General features: G+C 49.4%; 1 protein-coding gene across 5 annotated transcripts in view; it reads right to left on the bottom strand.

Annotated features, from left to right (window-relative positions):
- NTRK3 (neurotrophic receptor tyrosine kinase 3) overlaps positions 1-24,691 on the bottom strand; it is a 320,506-nt gene that overhangs the window by 225,639 nt on the left and 70,176 nt on the right. For all 5 annotated transcript variants that reach the window (XM_074966486.1, XM_074966489.1, XM_074966490.1 and 2 more), the window contains exons 3-4: positions 22,977-23,051; positions 21,349-21,420 (exon numbers count right to left, since the gene is read on the bottom strand). In XM_074966486.1, coding sequence (XP_074822587.1) covers positions 21,349-21,420; positions 22,977-23,051 — 147 coding nt within the window. The remainder of the gene's footprint in view (positions 1-21,348; positions 21,421-22,976; positions 23,052-24,691) is intronic.

The following is a 24,691-nucleotide window of genomic DNA, read 5'->3' as shown; positions in this document are numbered from 1 at the left end:
TCGCTTCCACCAGCCTGGTTACTCTGTTTGGGGTGACACCACCAGCCCCGCTAGCCCCAAGTCTACCCCAAACCATCTCCGCTGCAGAGCTCAGCCCCTCTAACTCTAGCCCTCACCAAACCTTACTGAGTTTGCTGCTCCTTTGGCAAGACAGTATGCAGCACCAGCCCGTTCGCTTGGTAGAGGATTTTACTCTTCCATGTGAAACAATGTATGGAGGTGGTGGCGTAATAAAACAAGAATAAGTTTATTGACAAAGCACAGACATTCAAGTGATACCAAACAGGCCGAACTGAGACAGAAATGTCTACAAACAAACAAAAGTAAAAATACTCTTCTAAAACTAAAACCTAATTTAAACTAGAGCCTCTTGTTCCAAGTGATGTTCTTCCAGCACGAATGGCCAGTTCTTAGCCAGGACCCAACACAGAGTTTAAAGCATTTGGCTTCTTTGTCTCTTCAGGTGCAGGATGCCAAAACGGCTTTTCCTCTCTGCTTATATCCTCAATGTTTTATCTTTGTTTTCAAAGTCAGGAAGCCCTCCTGGGGGCTCAGCTTGCTGGGTCCACCAAGGAGCTGACGCCATGTTCATTTTTGCAGTCTCCTCCCCCTACTGCGATAGTTAAGTGGCTCTCTCCCCAATTCACTAGTCGTTTGGTGGCTTTGTTTACCTTTTATGTAAGCGTCCTTTCATATCCTCTCTATGTTCAATTTACATTGGAGGCAAAGTCAAGCAGGAGGGACCATGTTCCTTTGTCTAGGGTGGGTTGACTTAAACCGTACCTGCCAAAAACACTTGAGAATACATTTCCATCACAAAATGTTTCTCATATCTCCCATACATACACCACAGAATAATTCTAGCGACCAGCATTTTATCAGTTCACATATGATACCTTACATGACACCTGTTAGATACAGATTATGACAACGTGAGTTGGAGTACACTGGTCAGACCAGCTCAGGCTCACTGCTAGATACTAAAGTGCCCATTGCCCTCTGGCACTGGGGTGCTCTCAGGGCCACTGTTAAGCACTCAAAAAATAGGAAATGCTAGAATTAAAGTTGCCTGTGTAATCTTTATTTGGCCTCCTTGAGTGTGTGCCTTATGATACAGTCTTTAGTTACATGATCACATACTATTTTACCCACAAGACCCTGGCCTTGCCATAAGCAACAAGCAACCTTAACTCTGACAATTCCTATTTGACTTTGCAGCCTTATTTGGTTTTTGGTTTGGTTTGGTTTTTTTGGGACAGGAGGGTTGTATGTAATTTCCGAGGGTTTGGGTACTTTTTTAAAACCAAACAAAAAAACTGAAATTCCATCACGTGGCACCGTATAAACACCCATACAGGTCATCAGCAGAGTTGGAACTTTTAGAGCCACAATACAGACCTCTGTCGCTTGAGCTAACAGAGTAACCGACAGCAGTAGTAGGTTGTCATCCTTTGTGTGGAGCAGCACTAGAGGACCCTGGGTCACTTTGCCAGTGGGTTTCCATAGATTGTTGCTGATAGCAGAGGAATGGTGAGACTCTGGAATCTTGGGTTCCATTCCAGGCTCTGGTGGCAAGTGTGCTCCAGGGAACTACTGTAAAATCTAACAACTCTTTGCTGAGCGTGTGCAAACTGCTATTTTACAAAGGCTTATAATTAGACCAAATTTGGGCAGATTTTCACAGGGAAAGCAAAAGGCACATCCCTGACACAAAGGCCACCAGCCTGCCAAATTTCAAATCCCTGCTCCAAAGCACTGGGCACTAGAGTTTTGCAAAGAAAAGAGAATTTTTTGCCATAGATAAAGCAATGTATTTTCCCTTGCTTTGTTTTTGGGAGCAGCTGAACTGTTTTAGCTGAAATGTTCCAAAAAATATTTAGCCCTAAGGCAGACACTCTGCATGAAAAAGTTCCAGCTCAAATGGCTAAAATTTAGCCAAGTTATAAGCAACTGAAAATAGGATCTTACCATGGGATGCGTCAGGCAACCTTAATAATAGCCGATGTTACCAGCCCTTTCCATCTCAGGTAGTCTACACCTCGCTCCTGCCAGCCTCTCATATCCCACAGGACCCTCCAAGGACCCACTTTCCATGGGAAATCCTTCCAAACACTCTCCTCCCCTTTCACAAACAACATGTTCTTTCCCTGTACCCTTCTGATCCAAGGAGGCTCCAAAGTGGGGGGAGGCCCATAATGACCAAGTACCCCACATTTCCAGACTACAGGTCAAAAGAGCACTTGAATGGTTGAACACCAACGAGACAGATTTAAGACCCTTTTGTGACCTCTGATGGAAAGGTCACAGTTCAACAATACTCCACTGTCCCAACATCATGTCAGGGGCAGCTGTGCTCCTGAAGCGCCTGTCTTTGAGATGAGACATAACATTCCTGACCACTGGTGCTTATAAATCTCATGTATTTTTTGTAAGAGTTAGGGGATTAGCCCTAATGTCCAGACCCAATTCCAGCCTGGGTTATTATATTCTGCCTCCTCTCCCTCTTCCAATTTCAACTGTGTGGGACTCGTCACCTCATCTCTCCTAAAGTGCTGATGTGAATTATTAGGCAGCATCTGTACCCCTACTCAGAGGTGGCTGCATTTCAGTAGTAGCTGAAGTGGTTTGCACATGGCTAGAGTGCTCTGGAACCCTGGGTGAAGAAAGGCAGAAGAGAAATGTAAGGCGATCAGAGTCATCTTAGCCCAGCAGATGAATGGGGCCACTGAGGTGCGTCTGCCGAACGGCTCATCACTCCCATTCTTGGGGAGGTGTTGGTTTGTTTGTAGTGGAGGATTAAAGAGGAGTTTACTCCCGAAATCCAGAACAATTGGACTTTAGTCAAAAAGGAAATGGCATGTTTGCTTTTCCCTCAATTTAGCAGCAGCAAGAAGGGCTCCACTATTAAAAGCCATTTTTATTCAGCTAAAGTAAGCCAGATGCCTGATTAATGACACTAACATACAAGAGCCTCTGTAATTAAACTGCAAACTATATTACTGTGATTCAGTCCAACCAGTGGCAGAAAGACGCTGCTGTTGGGGATGGACCCTGCTGCCCTCCTTCTCCCAATGAGCTCCCCCTTCCATGGTCACCCTTTATTTCAAACCTGACACATTCCTTTCTGCATGGAAGCCGTTTTTAAACACATTTTAATAACATGCTGCCAGCTCCGAAAATCCTGATCCAGAGGATTAGCTGCACGGAGCTGCTGGGGGGGCACGCACGAGTGCTTGGCATAAATTAGAAGTGGAACGCACATCCCCGACGGTAACGCACATCCCCGATGTATTCCCCAGCACCAGGTTGTCAGGGGCACAGTGCGTGGCTTCTTTGATATTCAATCTGCTCTGCAACACAGGCCCAATCAGCCTTGCCCATTAAGGCACTGTACCCCAATATAGCACATATGCTGCTGCCCCCACTGACTCCCCACCCTCTCATCTAAAGGCCAAGGATGGCAGGGGGCAGACACATGGCAGGAGAAAGTCGTGACAGCACACTCAGCGTTGAAGTAAAAACTAGATGGCATCATTGGGTAGGGAAACCACCCTATTGTGGCTCTCTCCAGGCCATTTGCTAGCCAGCAATAGCCCCAGTTTCGGGAAGGGAATAAGGAGGGAGGAAATGGGAGAAGAGAAGAAAGGGGCCATCAAATCCACAAGAACAAAAACCAACCAGAGAGAGTCTGGGAAATTCTCCCTGACATTCCTACATAACTAGCCCCCACGTCAGTCCCACTCAGGCCCCTGCACAAACACACAACCAAGGGTAACAATACAGACTGAGAGCCCAGTGAGTGTCAACTTGTTGCTGTTTCATTTCTCAAGACAATTCAACCTCCGAGCATGCCTGGTGGCAGCCAGTTTCACCCACTGAAACCGGCAGCAAACACCATGGATTCACACGCGTCTTGTGTTGGCTCTCTGGAGCAGCCAGGTGCCAGAGGTGCTTCGGGTTTGAGATGAAGATGTACGTTAAAGTAAGGGCAGACACGCAGCCCACTGGTCCGCCTCTGCCCACCTCTCTCCATGCCAAAGTTTGACTTTGCTGTATATGTCCTCATAGGAAAGTCCTCCTCCCTTATGCCCCACTCCTCAGAGCTCCTTGCCATTCACCAGGAATCCCTCCCCCGCATCCAGGCTTCTGTGGACCCGCTGTCTTCACCAGGGTATTTGGGCTTTGCCCCATGGCTGCAATAAAGCCCTGGACTGAAGACTTCTTGATCATCTTGGCTCCCGTGCGTTGATCAGCAAGTGTGAACAGGACACTGAAGCTGACAGGAAGGAGAGGCCTGATCATCAGTTCTGGCATTGCCCTGTCTCCATGTGCCACACACTTGACACAGAAACAGGGTGCCAAGGGGAGAGAGACACTGGGGGACAGCGAAAAATATGTGCCACCAAAAAAGTACCCAGAGGGGCAAATGCACTGGCCCACTATTCTTTTAGGCCAACTCCTCAACATCTGATCTATTTTCTACCGTGTGCCAAAATGGCCAAAGTGAAAAACATTCCACATCAGAGTAATCTGGCTTGATGACACAGGAATTGCCCTTTCAGAACAGAGCAAGAGGTCATCCCCATACTGGATGTCCCACCTAGTCCGGCAGAAACCCCTTGAACAAGCCTCACTCTACAGCACTGGAGAATAACTCTTCGGCTTGTTCATCTCTGTCAGACAGATGCAATGACCTCTAAAAACAGTGTTGTGCTCCTGATCTCGCCCCCCCACTCTTAGTCTCCTTTTTCCTCCTCCACCCTATTTCCTGTTTAGTTAGCAGCTTTGCTCATTAAGGGAAAATGTACTGTCCTCCTTTAATGAACGTGCTAAAATTACCCTAGCAAGTCCCAGCAGCAGCCACGGTGGCAGCACAGGCCCACACCACGATTCGGGCTCTGCAAATATTAGACTAAATTGAAATCTCAGATCGCTCAGCACAAACCCTCAATAGGCCACAACTGAGAGAGAGCCTGCCAAAGCACCCGGCAATGCCAAACGCACGCAAGCCTCTCGTTCACACGCAGGCAAAGTGGATGAGTTAGCAGAACAGGGCTCAGCGTTAAATTGACGAGGCCAGCGTTAGTCGCTGGCTATTCCCTCTGCAGCGCTCTCTGCCTGGATTCTTCCAGGTGTCACCACAAACATATCAGCACTACAAAAAAGCAAAAAATAATTTCATTCCAGCCAGGAAATCTCCAGTTCCTTGCCCTAGCGTCTCCCAAATGCTGCAATGGATGAAGGGGGTGAAAGCCTTGTCCTCTTTGTGAGATTGCCAAATGCTGCCTCAGAACATGGGGCATCCCAAACAGCATCACTTCATGATCCTAACACACATTGTCTCCCAGTGCAAGGGTCACAGCCAGCAGTCACGACAACCCCAGAAACACCAGCATGAATGCCAAGATTTGGTCCTGCGGGGGAGAATCAAAAGATTTTCACCACCAGCCTGGTGGAGCCATTGCCCACCGTGACGCATCACAGCACATCCCCCTTTCAAACACCAGCCCCTGTATCTCCTGGGATGCACCTAGCCAGGCCAGGCCTTTTCTTAGGCAGGAGACCAGAGACAGCACTCCAGCCACCCTCGCTTTGCGTTCGCTGGCAGCCGGCATTCTCCACAGCCCCCAGCTGCTCCTGCAGCAGAATCTGAGGGGGAAGGAGGGTGGGTGGAGAGGTTTTATTTTTTTTCAGCGACAGCATTAAAACCAAACCACAATCACGACGCAAGGGAGAGAGACACGGGGGGAGGAGCGAGGGCGTTTCCCCTGCCAGTGCTGCACAGGGTGAAATTGCCAGCAATGTGCACACACACTTATGGCACCCTGGAGCTAAGCACTAGCAGCTCATCTGCCACACGCCTTTCCTCCCACTACAAATGATAATAACAACGTGCATACTGCTAGCACTTTCAACCCAATGGATCCCAACGCGCTCCAGAGTCCACAAAGCCTTCACACACGGTCCCTCATCCACCACCCCCTTTCTTCCAAGGTGTCTCTCAGCTGCACCCTGCTTTACTCAGAGATGGGACCACCCCCAAAGGTTCTGTGGTACTCTGGGCTTTGCTTCAGCATGTGACAGAGATGGGGACCAGTCATAAAGGTTGGATCCAAACTTTCCCATGGTCTGGGGTGGTTTAGAGGCCAGGGTTTGGCTCTGGCTCTCTGTTACGCTCATCACCCTTTGCCTGGGGGCTGTTTACAATGTTCTCCTCCAAGGACAGCTGGATTCAGAGGATTCAAGCCAATATTAAAAAGCTGGCTCGGCCCTGCAATGGCATTTCCTGAGCCTGCCAGCTCCCCCCTCAGGGTGAAGGCCAACAGCGCTCGGAAGCACTTTAGTTCTCAGTGCAACTAGCCAGCCTGCAGTGAGAGGAGCCTTCCCCTGCACTTCAATCCTACCATGGAGAGAGATCCACCCCCGAGTGCCCTTCACCCACCCCACCCTCCTCAGCCCACACTGGGGTAATTGGAACCCAGCAGACCCGGAATGTAACCGTGCGTTGGGCTTCCTCCTGCTGCAGTGCACAGAAGCAGTATTAGTGCCGACGGAGGCCAGGAGGTGCCAGCTGACAACTCCAGCAAGAGGCAGGGCTTATTGTGCTTGTTTGCCTCAAAGTGCTTGTTTCCCCCAGATGGCAGCAGACAGCGAATGGCAAAGACCCATCCCCTGCATCCCCAGCCCCGGATTTCCAGCAGGCCTGGGGTGAGGCAGACCATTCCACAACGGAAGAGAGATCCCAGCCACGCTGAAAATACAGGGGAAGATACAGAGAGTGCCTGGGAAGGGAATCGTGGAAGGGCCCCTCCCTCCGACTCCACAAAGCATACAGAGAAGCCAGAACCCACAACACAGTCACAAAAATATTCAACAAGGACCCAGGATACTTAACTACAGCTTCCAGGCACTGAGTATAGAAACAGCGAGAGCCAATGGATTAGTAAATCACCTTTATGGAGGCACTAGATGGAAGCCCTGCTGCACAGATAGCTCTTGAGGAGAGCGTGGGGAGGGGCTGGGGAGTTTTACACAATCAACCCACAACTGCAGTCGTACTAGACCTATGGTGAACAATATCAAGCACGAAGCCACTCAGGCAGGCTTGCTTGGCGCAATAGCTGAGCTGCCCTTTTCTGTCCTCAGAGCCATGTTCCAAGCCCCCTTGGTTTGCTACATGCACATAAGGCTGGAGGGTGAAAACCAAAAATGCCAGCAGACCTCCGAGCAACCCCCACGGTACCGAATGGCTGGTTAAAAAAACCCAACACCAACAGAGGGGGCTCTGTGCCAGTGGCCAGGCTGGGAGGGGGCAGCTCTGCAGGTTCTCTGGACTTTGAAGAAAGCCGTGGGCGGGAAGCAGGGGGAAATCAGCAGTAACAAAACAACCCAACACGAGGTAGACAAAGCACTTGGCAGGCACTGCTAAATAGTTTCCAGTTAATTAACTGATTACATGATAGAACAGAAGGGGATTCGAGTGAGCGCTGTTGACCTTTAAGAATAATTAATATCATCAGGATCATAAAACTTGTCCAAGAATAATTAGGCACATTTAAATATTACATCCAAATCCAAGGGGGTGGTTCTGGTTAATTTAGAGGCACAGCTCCAAGCACCTCTCACCGCTGTTCCACTTTCTTGGAGTCCACACACCCCATTCCTACCCCAGATATCCTTCCCTTTCTTCCCTACCCCCTGCCCTCATATACATTCTTCCCATCCACTTCCTTTCCCCCTTCTCCTCCAACTCGTTCCTCCTGCCTGATGATTTCTTCTTACTCCACCCTATTCCCACCATTATCCCTCTCCAGCCTGGTCCCCATTCCTCACTAACCAGAACCCCCCAATTTTCTCTTTGTTCAACACCTCCTCCCTTTCCACCTCCCCCATTTACTGCTCCCCACTCTCTGCTTTCCTCCCACTCCTGTGCTTCTCCCTGTCCCACATCTTTGTGTCTATCAATGCTTCCCTTTCCTCCCTGTCCCCCTGAATGTTGACTCAAAGTCAGAGCAGTGGCTGGGTCTTTGCCTCAAATTTCCCCAGCAACAGCCAGCCCATGCCCTGCCTTGCCAACGACACGAGTCCTCTCCCTCCCACCAGGCTCAAACCTCACTAACCACTCATTTCTCACTCCAGCTTCCCCCGCTCACCTGCCTCGCCCGGCCGGGTACCTGGCTCTAGCGGGAGCAGATAGGGAGCCGTTCCACCAGGAGAGAATAGAGGTCAAATGAATTTGCTCCTGTGTGAGCAGCTGAAGCCTTTGTTCAGAAGATCTAAAAAAGAGCCACAGCCCTGGGATACAACAGCTTTTGAAGAAAAAAAAAATCTCCTGCTGTTGATTGTTAAAACAACCATGGCTTGATATTTTACTAAATTATAGATAAAGGAAAATGGTCTTCAATGGCTGATGAAGCCAGGCTGCTGCCAAGAGATCTGTGTTTATACCAGCTAATAAAAAGGAACGACTGCCATTACCTCACGGCACTTGCACCCCAGCATCAGAGCGGAGGGAAACTGCTTCCAGTGCAACTTCCAAAGGGAGTGCCGGGGACATCACAGATAGACACAGCAGAAGACATGTGGCCGAGAAGGCTAGACAGCCTACACCAGTGGGCAGACAGGGTATGTTGGGTGAGAGGAGAGGGTCTGTGTGGAAGTAGTTTATGTCTGTTGCGGGCTGGTGTCGACTGGGCAGGGAAGGAGAGGACAGCCTTGTATCTCCCGGACTGCGGAGTGTTTGTGTGGTCTCGGCAAGCATCTGGGGGAAGGTGGTGTGTACCTGTGGCAATGGGGCGCTGGAGGGAAGCAAGCCTGGATCTCAAGAGAGGCTAAGGTTTTCCTCCTGGAGGGAAAGGAGGAAGGCAAGTAGCAAAGGGTCCCCTGCAGCAGCAAACGGATACGAAAGCAGCAATCCAACATACTCTGCAGAGACTGATGCATTCAAACTATTTCCCATCGAAAGGCAAGAGAAATGCTCAGCAGACAAGACAAATACAACGCCAAGGAGGAAGCTGCCCCACCCCAAACTGCCAATTCTCGCTGGGACCCCCACAGCGTTTGTGGGGCAACAAGACAGCAGACATCAAGGTGACTACAGCCCAAGCCTGTGGTTAGCAGCATTCATGCAGGGTAGGATGGCAGCGAACAAGCACAGGCAGAATGGGCAATCTGCAGCTTTAGAGCCACCCCTGCCTTGCCTTCACCCCCAGCCTCCCTTTTTCCTATTCCATTCAGATTCTCAGGACACGTCCAGCACCGCGGTATCTGACTCCTGAGAGGCCGTCCTGTCTGCAGAGCCTGTTGTTGCTGCACGGGGATGACTGGGAGGGGTGGACGGAGGGCTGGGTGATACGTTTATTTTTGCTGGAATGTTGGGCACGTGGGTGGCCTGTTGTGAATGCCGGGGTACCCGTCCTGGGAGACAAGTCCATTTAGGCTGACAGGTGGGATGGGCACTGGGAGATCAGTTCAGGTTAGAGAGAATTATCTGCTTCTTTTTAATACAGACACAACTTTGGAGAGATCTAGCCCATGCGGTGGCGGGAGATAACACAGGGGTCAGAGGAGAATAATTCAGACAGGCTGGTAGCACCACAGAAGGGTCCAAAAGAAATCTATTCTCCCCTCCCTCTCATTCACCCAAACCTGTCACTCTGGAGCCATGGGGAACTCTTCCTCCTGCCCCCCAAAATGTGGCTGCTGGAAAAGGACAAGAAAAACAGACACCTGCAAGTCAGATGTGAGCAGCTGCAAGTCCACCACTGGGGCTCTGTTTGCAAAATAGTGATCATGTGCCAGCAGTGGGAGCACTGGGAAAAGGGAGCTAGGAGAGGGAAAAAGGCAGGTGAATATGGAGGGGGCCAGTCCTGAAAGCCTGGCAAGGACCTTGCGGCTCTCCTCTTTTCTGATGGGAGGCTGAGGGGCTCTGCTTCATGCTCTGGCCTTGGTGCTGAATGGCACTGGCCCTATGGCAGGTGCAAGGAGAGGTGACATGCTGCAGCTAAGGGACTCAGGCACCAGACTCCCACAGCAATGGATCAGAAGTAAACATGCACCTCATTGGGTGTAAATGTATTCAGAGTGCGAGGTACCTGGAATAACTATATACTAGTGCACTGGGGATCCAGTATAAACACACACACACACACACACGTCACCATGTGTTCACATTCCCGACTGAGAGGGGCTCTAGTGGAAACACACACTTCCACGGGATCAGGTCTGCCACCACCACTCATCCCACATTACTGCTGACACTCACTGCATACATAACCGGAAAGACAATGCAAAGGCAATTCCAGCCAGGCCTCCTCGTAACACCATAACCCCACAGTGAGCTCGCACAGATGGGCTAATAAAGTATGTCACACTGTCTCCCACATCCTGCATAATCCACCACTCGGCTTTTAACATATATAAACAGGGAGGGGGAGGGGTTGGTAGAAAAAACCTAGAATTTTATAACAACATTTTACAATTTCAATAAAACGTGCCAGTGAGTAAGTTATGGCGTATTAAATTCTGGCACAGTCACATGCAAGGTCTGAATTAATGCCCCATCATTCACGCCCTGTCATGCCTTATTGCTTAAACAACACTCTCTTTGACTGTCTCTCTTTCTCAGGAGCTCTGTTTACTGTCTCTGAACCCCTATCCACCCCACCATCATGTTGTTAGCAAGGCGGCATCCTTGTAAAACCCAGATAAGATCACTTGTGAAGTCCCTCTACATTCTACTATGCTCCTACAGTGATGGATCTTCCTTCCCACCCACTTAAACGGTGTCTTCCAAGTCCCCCTTGGAGACCAGTCCTCTTCATTTCATGCCCCCCCGGGCACCTCCCACTGGAACTGGGAGGCTGGATATGGCTCCCCACCACAGCCGCTTAACATACCCTATTGTATTTTCCGCAGAGTCAAGCAAGGTGCTTCTGCCTTCAATGGGCTACCAGAGGCTGCCTCTGAAATGCTATTCCCCGCTGGCCATAGGGGTGTGGAAGTGAATTCTGGCCCCTATTGCCCATGAACCTCCATACCAAGCCCTACGGGAATCAGGTCTTTCCACATTTGTTTGCTCTCTCTTGGGAGATGAGGAGAGATCTGACAGGATTTAACTAAGTACCAGGTGTTCCCCTGGCTCAGAAACACTATGTGAGGCATGTCTGAGATAGGTCTCCCGATTCTAACAGCATGTCTTGCAGGGTAAATGTGCTACAACATAAGACATGCATCAAGCCATCACTACCCAACCCAGGTCACATCACAACACAACTTCATGAGGCTACATAATCGCAGGAGAACGTGATGAAACTGCCCTAGTCCAAAAATCTCTCAGAACATGTTAAATTGTGCTTCACTGCAAACCTGGAATCAGGCTTGTCGGAGGTGAGACCCAGCCCTAGAACTGCTGGCAAGGCCGGTTTGAAATGACGCTGCAACCAATGCAAAGGACTTTTTAAAATGGGACTGGGAAGCAGAGATATGCCGGCAAAGAAGCTCCCAGTTTCATCCATTTGCCAGCGAGACGACTGATAGTTTTTTCAAAACGGCAGCATGGCATGAAACCAGAAAGGCCCAAGGGAGTAGGTAACAAACACCATCCCCGTGTGATTTAACTGGAAGTGGTGGTTCAACGCATTAAAAAGCTTCAGAACAAGGTGGTGTGTGAGAGTGAGACAAGATTCTGAAGAGCTCAGACACCACAGTGATGGGCAGATACAAGGACATCACTGTTGTTACAATTCATCTTCTTGGAGTAGCGCCTAGAGGCCCCAACCAGCTTGTGGCTCCATTCTTCTAGGTGCTGCACAGGTGTAGCCCCAAAGAGCTACAGCCTACAGAGACTAGAGAACAAAAGGACTATTATCCTTACCTGACAGAGATGGAGACACAGGGAGATCAGTGACTCACTAAATGGCACACAGGAAGTCTGTGGCAAAGACAGGATCAGCACCCATATCCCCGAGTCCCACTACAGTGCATTAACAACATGATCATCTCTCCTCTCTGTATTATTGTAGAACACATCAGTTCTTAAGCAGGTTTGGATTCTGATGGAGGCAGCCAGGCCTGCAGCAGAGAGCACAACTCTAAGTGGCATGCGGTCCCCAACTCCAGTCCTTGCTCTGCTACTGTGTAGCCTTGGGCAAATCACTTCACATCTCTGCATCTCCATTCCCCACCTGTAACACGGGGCTAACACTCCCCTGCCTACCTTACCAGGGCATGGTGAGGATGCTTGTACAGTGCTTTAAATGTGGATGGTGTTTATAACTAGAGATGCTGAGGCATATCGCTGCAGTCAGAAATTCACCACTGGGCCTTTGGAATGCTGTTCAAATGAGCTAAGTTTACAGTTGCCAGCCCTGTGGGAAAAGCCAGACTGTCTGATGTCTGCACGGAACAGGTCTCTCCTTTGGCCTTGGGAACAGAGGCTGCTAAAATACAGAGCCTGCCTGTGCTGATGTTCCAGCTGAATGAGGAGATGCTCCAAATTGATTCAGTCTGAGGTAACAATTGGAAATAAACATGCCATCCAGCCACTGCTGATTAGCATAGTGGCTAGGCAGTGTGCTATGCCGGCACGCAAGAGACAAAATAGGGAGGAGGTCATGGGGGAGGTATGGAATCAGAGGGAACATTATTACTATTTATTATACCTAGGGAACCACAGACATGCACAACTCTTTACAGAAGAACTGGATCCCTCAGTAAACTGGGCACAAGCAAACAATGTGTACTTTAAATACAGCTAAATGTAGACAAAGCACCTAGGTCATACTTATGCCGTGCGGGACTCTATCCTAGGAAGCAATGGCTCAGGAAAAGATTTGGGGGTTGTGGCGGATAATCAGCTGAACGTGAGCTCCCAGTGTGATGTTGTAGCCAAAAGAGCTAATGCGATCCTGGGAAATCTGGATTAGGAGCAGAGAGGTTACTTTACCTCTGTATCAGTCACTGGTGCGACTGTTGCTGGAATCCTGTGTCCAGGTCTGGTGCCCACAATTCAAAAAGGGATGTTGATAAATTGGAAAGAGTTCAGAGAAGAGCCACAAAAATGCTTAAAGGATTAGAAAACAGGCCTTAGAGTGACAGACTCTAAGAGAAAAATTGAGTTAGCTTAACAAAGAGAAGGTAAAGGGCTGACTTCATTACAGTCTATAAGTATCTACATTGGGAACTCATTTAATAATGGACTCTTCAATCTAGCAGAGAAAGATATAATGCAATCCAATGGCTGGACATTAAAGCTAGACAAATTCAAACAGGAAATAAGGCATACATTTTTAATGGTGAGAATAACTAACCGTTGGACCAATTTACCCAGGATTGTGGTGGATTCTCCATCACTGGCCATTTTAAAATCAAGATTGGATGTTTTTCTAAAAGATCTGCTCTAGGAATTATTTGGGGGAAGTTCCATGGGCTGTGTTAGACAGGAGAGCAGACTAGATGATCACAGTGGTCCCTTCTGGCCTTGGAATCTATGAAAAATAGACCTGGGCAACTGACCCTGCTGTGAGTAAGTAACAATTCAAGGGCCTGCTCCCAAGAAGCGCTGAGCTCCCTAATGTCTTTACAGCACAAATGGGAACTGAGAGGTGCTGAGTACTGGCATGATCAGACCTTTACTTACAGAGCAGATAGCAATGGACCACATCCCCTGCACAGGTGTGGTCCTAGTCCATAATGCTGTCTCACACAGAAATACAATTAAAGAGTAATAGCGCCCAAGCTAGGAATGCCAAGTATTGCCTGGGAGATGGAGGGAAATCAGGAAAGATTGATTTGCTATGGATGTATCTGATTCCTTTTCATAATTGCTTGAACTGTTCCTATGCTGTAGTTCAGGTTGGAGGGAGAAGACTGGCAGGCGTGCAGGTAACAGCTGGTAGCCTACTTGAAAGGCCTCAGTACAGGAGGAGGAAAGAGGATGTGTGGCACCCAGGATCAGAAACAGTGAGAAGCCCCAGAGTTGCTTAGTGGAGGAGAGCAGAGTTAGACTTTGCTCCTTATAAAACAGATTAACCTGGCTGCTTTAGAGAGAGGCCCAGGATCACTATCCAGGGAATAAGGGCAAGTGATTTTTGTGAAAAGCAATTGAACATCGTCGAAACAATATTAAGTCTGGTGTTTTGTTTGTTTATCCATTCAGCCCAAGATCCTGAACAAGCTCACACAGCCACCCAGGGCAAAGTAGTTTAAACAATAACACATATGGCAAGGCTGCGCAGTTACACAAGGGGACACACAAACCTCACAAGCACCATGGATCAAGTATCTCCAGTCCTTCAAGATGTGTGGGTATGAGATGGAAGGGTACTTCTAGTGTCTGAGTGCCTTTATGAAGTGTCAATACAATGAGCACAGCGTGACTCAGCAGCCCTGATCTCTAGACTGTGCGGTACCCAGGAGAGGAGTCATGGGTCATGGTCCTGCCTTGATCTAGAGATAATCCTGCAATGCTTCTCCAAAATATTCTAGTCCAAAGCTCTTCACAGACCACACTTATCCACGCACCCCTCATTCTTTCACCTCACACTGGAATGCAGTTGGCTCTGGGGTGGAATACAGCTGCTCTTTAACAGCACTCAGCAACTGTACCAAACAGTCCAGGAAGTGAGGCAGAGAAGAATCCTGTATCCAGTCAAAAACAGAAAGGGAACCTCAGGTAATCAGGATGTGCTTTCCCAGATTAGAACATCGCCAGGGCACTAGGGTCAAGGCCACGCTCATAAAGTATATCAACACCGACATGTCATGGTGAATGGGCAGGGCGGTCTAGGTTAACTACATCACAGAAGCTGGCAATGGCACAGGCCTGTTGGATCATCCACCCCATCCTCCTCCCAAGCCAAAGAGTTCCCTACACACTTAGCCCAGTAGGGCCTTTCCCATCTCTAATGTCCATAAGTCTTCAGCCCTTCAGCCCACCCCCCAATCTATGTGAGCAGAGAAGTGACAGACACAGAAGAGAAGATAAAAAACCCACAGTGGGACAGAAGGCAGCCTATGTATGGCAGCATTCAAAAGCCAAACAATCTATCACCCCACCACCCCGCTACCCAGAGAGGGCAGGAGTCACCACAATGACTCCATGTCCTTTGTATTTACCAACCTGGCTATAGTTGTACAAATGTGGCTCTGCTTTATCAAAGGCCTCCATCCCCACACTGGCAAGCCCTGCCAAGGGAGAGCTCTGGAATGGGAACGGTGTCTCGGCTGGCCTATGAACCCATTTAGAGCTCACAGAAGCCTCCAGAAGACAGATTGGGGGGAAAAGAAGCCACAGAATGAGGGCGGAAAAAGCAATTATTAATATTCTAAATGGAATTCTGACTACTTAAGCTTTATTTAAAAGCGCATCTGACTCTATAATTTCAGGGCCTTAATTTGTTTTCTTTACTACTCCAATAAATAAGGTGCATGTGGTTATTCTCGACAAATACAAACAGGTGCTTTACAGACTGGCTGACTGAGAGCCAGTGATTCAAGAAAGTGTTTAGAGGGAGTCACATCCTTTTAGCGGGTGACCTGAGACCGGGGGGGTAGAACATGAGGGGGTTCACGGGGAAGGACGCAGCTCTCAGTCCAAGGAAAGGAGCTGGCGGCAGAGGACCATCATTGGCTGTTAAGGGGATTCAAGGGAGGCTGAAGGGACTTACACCTCTGGGACCAGCATCAGCTGATCTGAATGGCAGGGAGGGATGACACTGTCAGGCCTCCCAACCAACATGGAACGACGGACCTGATGGGAGGGATGGAGCAGACATACAAATATATTAATATCTAACTCACACCAGTCTGTGGCACGGTGGTTCCTTCTCTCCTCTCTAGCTTGCATTTCCAGTCCAGCCCTCAGACTCCTTGACAATGGCAACGGGATTGGTTTCCTCCAGAGAAAACCACCCAATTGTTTTTAGTCTCAGTTTTATCGCTGTCCTTTTCTTTTTATCTCTTGGAGATGAATCTGGTGCCAGTTTGGCAGCCCTGGCATTGATGGCCTCCGCCTATGGGACAGGCTCTGCAGAGAGAGCTTCTACATGCCATCACACTCCATTGACTGTTTCAGCCCTGAGCCATCTGGGGTAAGACCAGAGTTCAACCTCTAGAGCCCAGCCAATGCTGGGCCTCTCTGCTGAGGCCCTCACAATGTCAGGGCCACTGAGTATCACTTGTAGCAGTGGGTTTTGTGGTAGCCCAGTCCTCAAAAAGGGTCTGAGACCCACCAGATTTGTTTCATATAGTCAGCTAAGCTCCTGGAGTCCTTGTCCCTGCCCCCCCAGGACATTTGTTTCCTATTCTCTCCCAAGGGCACATTATATGAGCAGATGGAGGTTGATGTCTATCTTTTGGAGGATGGGGAGAGGGAAGGTCCAATTCAGGCAACAAGACAGAGAAACATAAATCCTACATCCACCCTCTCCCAAACTGCTGCAGAGGGTGTTCCCCACTGCAACGAGAACTCCTGCAGCTCCCATTGTCCAGGAATGGCAAACCATGGCCACTGGGAGCTGCGGGCGGCCGTGCCTGCAGACCGTCAATGTAAACACTGTCTCATGGCCTACCAGCAGGTTACCCTGATGGGCCACACGTTGCCCACAACTGGTATAAACTCTCAACCCTATTAAACAGGGCAACATCTAGATTAAGCAGTTTTTCTCACCCCACTGGATATTGCAGTCCATAGTATACAGATTTCCCCCCTTGAAATCTGGGCCAATCTCTTCTGCTTAAGTCTTCTCAGTGTCCTTGTTGCTTCCAGCATGGGTGGGTGAAGGAGAAAGACCCCGCATGTGGCCCCTGTGTCTGCTTTATAACCTCAGTCCCATGTGTTTGGGGAGCACGAGTCCAGGCATGTCTGGGGCGTTGCTGAGTCTCCAGACAAGGTTGAGCAGTTCCCCTGGTGTGGCCCCATGAGTGAGAGTCATTGCATTATAGCTCCCTTGCTGGACAATGGTTGTTGATGGGTTGATTGATACCCCGCCCAGGTGTTGGTTACTTTCCTTGCTGTTGCCTCTGGGGAGTGAATATCTGGCTGATTCCCCAACTTGCAGCATGTGTTAGTGACCACCATACAACACAATTCTCATAACTTCATATGTATTAATGATATACATATATGGATAGAGAAATGAATTTCAGCAGATCATAACCTTTCCCCTGATACCTTACAAGGCATGCTTTATATGTAAGATCACGATTATATAAAAATGAGGACTATGGGGGTTACAAGTCGCTCCCCCAAGGTATAGTATGTCACAGTGGGCTAAGGCTATTTATGGATCCATATACCTCCAGTCCAGAGTTTGTTTACATCAGTCACTCACTGCTCCCTTCCCCCCCACCCACCCCCCGCACATCACATACCAAGGACTGTGCGCAGGGCTGACTAACCACTTAAGGGCAGCTATGTCCCCTGTTAGAGGGCACTGGAGTATTCAGACACTTCAAGAAGCTGAACGCTGCAAAATCTCTCAATGGCTTCACCTTCCCTTTCTTACTCTGTGCAGGAAAAAACTCATTCAGAGCCATTATCTTAAATAAACTCCAACAAACCAGAGATCCTACAATTAGAGCTGGAGTAAGTGATCATCTTGTGATTGCACAGCTGGGGTCTGAAGACTTGTAAATGCACAGAGAACAGAACAGAAATAGAAGAAGCTGGGAGAAGGCAGAGAAACCCAGCTTGTCTGACAGGAGAAAACCTCTCTCAAAGCTGTGGGAGGAAGGGGAGAGAAGATAGACAGGTGGATGGTGTTGGGATTTCCCCCAGGGAGGAAAAAAACCCCACCATCAACCAGTAAAGTAGTTTAAATCAGTATGCAAGCTTTCCCCAAGATACAAGTCTGCTGCTGCCCCTCAATCCCAGCTTCCAGTACCCCCTACGATTCCAGTCCTGGGCCCCAACATGCCTGCACTATTGCCCCTCAATCTTCCCCATTCAGCTTCTCAGTAATTCCCCAGTCAAGCACTTGGTGTTGGGTGCTTCAGAATCCATTTGCAAATTATCCAAACCCCCAACAAACACAAAGAGACAAGACCCCCAAATGAGGGGGTGGAGGACAAAGAGGCGATGTCCCCTGCAATGCTGCATCCTGAACTGGCCCCCGGGTTCCACTTCTCACAGCCCTGGCTAGTTGAGCCACAAGTACAGTGACAACACAATCCAGCAGGTCTTGGCCCTGACATGCATCCAGCTGTGGCTCATGGAGGCCATTCCCCTTGATGGGGACTGGGGCGGTATTCCTTGATCTTACCAGCCATTGAACCCAGCTACAGCAGCCTGAGACTCCGAGCAGAGTGACATTTCCACTAATCCTTTTATCCCCAGCTCCAATGTGAGGCTGCCTCCGAAAATGTCAGGTCCCCAGCAGGCTGAGCTCCTTCCGAGGCAGTGGCTGGCTAGGAGCCCGAAAGCTGCCCTGCCATGCTGGTACAGTCTTACATGCTGTCTCTCTGGAGGGGTCCCCCGAGTGCCACCAGATGTTCAAGTGGCAGATCCAATGGCTGAGGTGAGATGGCCTGGCACAGTCCAAGACAAAGGAGCCACAGGAAGCTTAGGTAGTAAAGTGGGGGGCAGACCATCTAGACCAGGAATCAGCAATCTTTGGCCCACAGCCCGTTAGGGAAAGCCGCTGGCGGGCCAGGACAGTTTGTTTACCTCCAGCATCAGCAGGTTCGGTTGATCGCAGCTCCCACTGGCCACGGTTTGTCGTCCCAGGCCAATGGGGGCTGCGGGAAGAGCGGCCAGCACAACCCTTGGCCTGCGCCGCTTCCCGCAGCCCCCATTGGCCTGGGACGGTGAACCGCAGCCATTCGGAGTTGTGATCAGCTGAACCTGCAGATGCAGCAGGTAAACAAACTGGCCCGGCCCGCCAGCGGCTTTCTCAGGTGGGCCGTGTGCCAAAGGTTCCCCATCCCTGATCTAGACAACCAGCAGCAGCCCAAATCCTGGTCCAGTTGGACTCAGAATCCTGCCCTGCCCCCATCTATCTCACTCCACTATCTCAGAAATCACCTTTTTGTGTTATCATTAAAGCCACTTCTCCTCTAGGATCCGGAAGTTTAAGAGCTAAGAACTTCCAGGCTTTACATTAGATCAGACACCACGATGAACAGAAAAGCGGGACAGAGAGCCCCAGGTTTGGGCTTCTCCCATCATCACGCTACATTTTCTTACTTCAAATCAACAGCTCTTCACACTGTGAAATGCCAGAGTTAGGAGAGGTCTTGTCTTTGAGTGGCTGGCATGGTGACCAGGGAATCTCTCCGTGGAGCAGACAGGTAATTCCAGAGATGATCCAAGCTACTATAGGAAGCAGGTAACCGTGACCATCAGGCATGGAGAGGGCCCTACGGCAAGGTGGTATGTCTGAACAAACAACCAGAACCAGGGACTGAGCTTTCTCTGGACAGGAGTACAACAGTCAGAAGAACAGACATATTTCCTCCTCTCAAGCTCCATGGTCCCACGTGAAGGACTAAGCATGCCTAGGACATACCACCAAAGCCCAGCTACTTAGTTTAAACAAAAAAAAAAAAAAAAGTTAAGGATACCAATTGAACAATGTAGGTACCTATAGTAGCAGACCCAAGCACTTCAAGGCAAGGAAAGGAATCTCAAGCTAAGGATGTTTAAATCTTACATGGCCCACATAGTAAACAAACATTTCATCACCACACATCAGCCTTAACTCCGACCCAAAATAAAAGTCATTTGTCCAGCCATCTCAAACTACAAAACTGAACTCTTTCTGAAAGTAATAATGGCATAGGTACACACTAATGGCACATACTGATCAGCCTCTAATGCAAGTTCACCTACACAACAATACCATGAATCAATAGATATGCTCCTTACCTATTATAGACAATATTACTCCCAAGAAACAGCAACCATAGCTATTTTACCCAACAATTCAGCTGTCCGGTGCTAAATGCGTTATGCAATTTCCCCATTCAACAGTATCCCGTCAAAGAAAATATTTAGATATCCCAACCAAAATAGCCAAGAGTATACATTAAAAACAAAATCCATGGGTCAGAATTAAAACTGTTGTATTGTGATGAAATGTGCATTCCTTTCTGCTCAGTAAGAACAGTGTGTGTTTATTAGGTGGGCAGTTCAAGTTCTGTGACATCCTTAACTGTTCATGTGTTTGATTTTAAGTGCTTGGGTTTTGCAAATGGCCTGTTAGGTAAGTACATTGCTGTCACTTAGCAACTGTAACTAGCTTTCACAATGAAGCTTTTAGGCATTTGTGTTAACGTGAGCTCTGTGCACGCAATCAAGCGGCAAGTCTACCCCATCTCTTTTCACCAGTAACATGCCCATATGGCTGGCAACACATGCCCATAGAATCAAAAAGATTATTTTTTTTAAGTTATTACCAGTTTTCATTGAAATGTCTGACAGCACATGATTGAGAGCAAGCACCTGGGCTCACACACAATGCACCGGAACTCACAATAACCAATCAGCCCACCTCTAGTCTTTATGCTGGAGCTCAGAGGGATCTGATCCCATATCACTCACTCTGACAAATTATTTCAGGCCCTTGATGCACTTTGCACACATGCTGGTACTCCAGCCTTTTCTGAAGAGAGAAATGTTGCCCATCAGCCTCCAGTGCTTGTACGTTCCGTGGGACACAGTCCAACCTTCCCAGATACTCCTCTGGAAAACTGGACGCTACCTACTGGCTTGCCTCCTTCCCATACCAAATTCCAGAGCACCACTTCCTTACCATCTCCCCTGATCCTCCAATAACCTCCAGCAGGAAGCATCTGTGCCCTGGGCCCACCTCAAATGCCCGTTTAACAAGTCAATAATTAGGAGCACAGCTGTCAGCCACATGCCTGAAGCGACAGCAAGATCTGTGTCTGCAAAGCCCTCTGTATTTGTCACGTTAATGAGCAGTGCAGGCTCAGGCTCTGCACTAAGGGCATGCTGCCACCACCACTCCGCCCGCACTCCCCTAAACTCCACAGAAAGGGAAACTTCCGCTGGCCGCTGCAAGGGTGCTAATGAGGCAAGTGCTGGTTACAGCCACAATCAAAGCCAGCCCAGTTCTTAGACACCTAAATGTGTCGGCTTCCCAGCAGGAGAGAACTGTTCAGTGCTCTCACTTTCCCCACACCTCCCTCTCTGTGCCCTCCTCCCCCATCCCCTTCACTCTTCTCTTCTACTCCCTTCCTTAATTCACCTTTCATTACTTCTCTCTCCTTCTCCCTCCTGCATCTCTCCTTTCACGCTTGCCCCTGGCTTCCACCCGAGGGGTGACAGCATTGGAGATAACCTTTCCAAAGGGAACAGCAGGGCAGGGGAGCTACGTTACTCACATGTAGCGCAGATGAGGGTTCTTGGCAAAGGCTCGCGGCTGGATGCTGCGAAGTCCTGAGTTCTTGATTGTCCTGGAAGGAGATTTAAAAGGACAGTGATGAAGTAAAGACTGAGGATCAATGGGCACTCAAAACCCTTTGCTAAACTCGAGGAGACGGTCGAGAGACAATGCCCATAAAACTGAAAGCGACAGGCAGAGCAAGACAGTTTCAGGAGCGGACGCTCAGGGAGTTAGCAAGCGTGGGGAGGGGTGAACACTTTAATCTCTCGCCTCAGAAGACCTGGGTAAGGTCACAAATAGAGAGAAGTCTGGTTGTCTCAATTTAATCTGATAGACCTAGTACTGTCAAGAGCAGGCGTAGCATGAGCAGCCGCTGTGCAAGCCTCTCCTACGCAGTTCTGCCAATGCACCGCAATCTTGACCCACAGCACTCCCTGCTACTGCAGCCCTGGGCTTCCCCACATGGCATTATCAATGCACTTCAGTCTTCACCAGCCACACTCCCTGCTATTCCAATCCTGAGCTCTCAAAACAAATCTCTGCCAGTGCCCCTCAATCCTGACTGCACCCCCCACTGCCTTTGCTACTTCTGGTCCATAGTTTCCTTGGGCCCACTGTTCTAGAGATCTGTGATGGACATATACGTCCTTTGGGGAGCACCACACACACATTTAACCCAGAAGAAAATCCCTTTGCTTTGAGCACTTGAGGACAAGTGAGTTTTTCCCAACATGATAAGAAGAGCCGAGAAGGATTCTCTTCCTCTTGTGCTCTGGCAGAGCTAAATCAGCCCCAGGGCCATGATTTCTTAATCTCCTCTGTGGACAAAATACCAGACTCCATTGCAGCTTTCCTACACTAAATCTCAACCAGCAGCCCAGCCTGGGGACTGGTTCAGTGCACAGCTCGCTGGGGAGCCGAGTCCAGGAAGCTGAGCGATATACTGTAGGTTTCCAACTGAAATGAGGTTGGAGAATTACAACTTAACCCCTGGTGGACATCTGTCCATATTACAGAACCATCACCTGGTATAATCCAGTGTCTGATCAAGAGAGGTACAGGGACAGTTTAAGGCACTGGAATGGGATTTGAAAGGTCTGGGCGCCGTTCCTGGCTGTACCGCAGACTTCCCGTGAGACTGACAAATCACCACCTCGGCTCCCGCTCTGTAAAATGGAGATTCGACTACTTCCCTACCTCACAAGGGTATGCTGAGGACACAGTCGTTGTGACTGCAAAGCACTCAGCTGCTACTGTGATGGGAGCCATGTAAGTAACCAGACAGATAGAAACAGCTGGAGTTTCACATCTTAGAAGAGCAGTGCAGCGTATGGACCCAGATCTGGACCAACAGGGGGTGATCCAGGTTAGGACTGAAGAGTATTGGCAGAGCTGTGTGAAGTTCAGAGTCTGCCTGACCAGGGCTCCATCTAGGACTGGAAAGCAGCAAAAGTTAAGGAGAAAGGCAAGGTTCTACATCTGCCTGGGAACCGTCAGTCATACTCTCAACATCATACGTCAGAGGCCGTAGGATGAAAGGAGCAATATTTCCCCGCTGCAGCCTGAACTGGCTGCCGCCAACACCACCCTTCAGGTCTCTCGCTCTCACACATGCATGATACTCACAGCCTCTGGAGTCCCGTGTACAGCTCCATGTCTACAGCGTTCAGCGTCTGCAAGTTCTTCCAGTTCTCTATGTGTCTGTGGAGAGGAAGGAAAGGCTCAGCCCTAGGTACAAAAGGACAGTCAGTCTGTTCCACACAGCGGAAGTGCTGCACGACCCAGGCAACACCCAGGAAACTGTCCATAGGAGACATCCACTCCCTGGCTTTGCCCAAAGCCCTATGCAGGGGGAGGGTGTGGGGAATAGACACTATTGCATCTGCAACACCCACATAAGCTGCTGCTCCGGCACCCTGGAACTCATGTGGTTTCCATTATAACCCCCCAAAAACAGTTTCTCTTGGTTTTTTTATTATTTCCAATTCTCTGCAGCTTTGGGGGTCAAGCCATCACCTTGGGTTTCCTCTGGTCCCATCCTTTAATATTTTATTAAGGGGCCAATGGAGGCACCTGGGTCTAATGGTTAATGTAGCCAACAGGGAGGGAGGAGTTTTGGGCAAGTCACTTCCCCTCCATGTGTGTCTCACTCTGCCCATGTGTAAAGCAGAGATAAGGATCAAGATCCCCACATAAGAGACACCGGAGCCACTGGGCAAAAGGCTAATGCAAAATTTAAAAATGGGGCTACTGAGCCCCAAACTGGCTCTGGATCCCTGTTCCTGGTGGCCAGGGAGAAGAGGGGTTTGCTCCTCTGGCTGAGCTGCCCAACAAACAGATAAGGTCCCTTCAGGGCTCAAGTGCACTTAGCTCTGACCCGCACAGATTCAAAAAACCCAGTCTTCAATATGGCCTCGGATGGGTCCAGCCCAGCCACAACATATAACATCCCCATGCGCAAGAGCCAGAGGTAAGGGCCCACCTCAGGGCTCCCGGTCTCTGAAGCTTCCGGAAGGCAGACACCTCTGAAAGCAGCCCTCATCACAAACTGATCCAGGGAAAGGACAGAGGGGACTCCAACCCCCCAGACAGCTGATCCACCAACCAGAATTTGTACTGACGACGGTAAATCTGATTTCCCGTTTCCAATCAGCAGGCTCTTCAGCACATGGGGAAGGGGCACCCCTGCGTATAATGGGGCACAGGTGTCCCCAAAGTTAAGCATGCAGAGTCTCTGCAGGTCTTTCACCAGGTGAGGGAACAACAGCTTAGGAGTCAGTGGCAGGTCTGTGGTCCTGGGCTAAGCAGGGGAGCCTGTGGGGCTCCTGCTACGGGTGACCTCCATGACATTGAAGAACCATTTGAGTGGCAGCTCATCTTCAAAAGCCCCTTGGAGCCAGGGGAAGTTAAAGGTCACAGGGATCATATAGGGAGGTGGAGCGGAGATGTACCAGAAGGCTTATGGGGCCAAGGAAGTCTGTTTCTCTCTCCACAGGGGATGTTCAGCTGCTATACACACGGGACATGGTTTCTACAAAGGCTTTACAGAGAGGCTTTGCCTGCTGCTCTGTAAACTAGAGAGCTCAAAATAAACACCTGACCAAGGCGGCAGCCTGCTCCAGTAGCTATCTGTTGCTCATCCCTCTAGCAGAGCCAGAGAAAGGAGGAACAGCACCATGGAGATATGATACAGGCACGTGCCCAAGTTTGTGGCTAGGGCAATAATGAAACAGATTAATCTTAAAATAAATACATTCATCCAGACTGGCCGGGAGAGGCAGCCGACGCATGCTATCCTCACCTGCTACGGCCCACGCCGGCAGCTTCACAAAGGAGACAGC

Source organism: Natator depressus, chromosome 10 (assembly GCF_965152275.1).
Source record: "Natator depressus isolate rNatDep1 chromosome 10, rNatDep2.hap1, whole genome shotgun sequence".
NCBI classification, from domain to species: Eukaryota; Metazoa; Chordata; order Testudines; family Cheloniidae; genus Natator; species Natator depressus.
The sequence above is the reverse complement of the archived record's forward strand: the minus strand, read 5'-3'. Positions and strand labels throughout refer to the sequence as shown.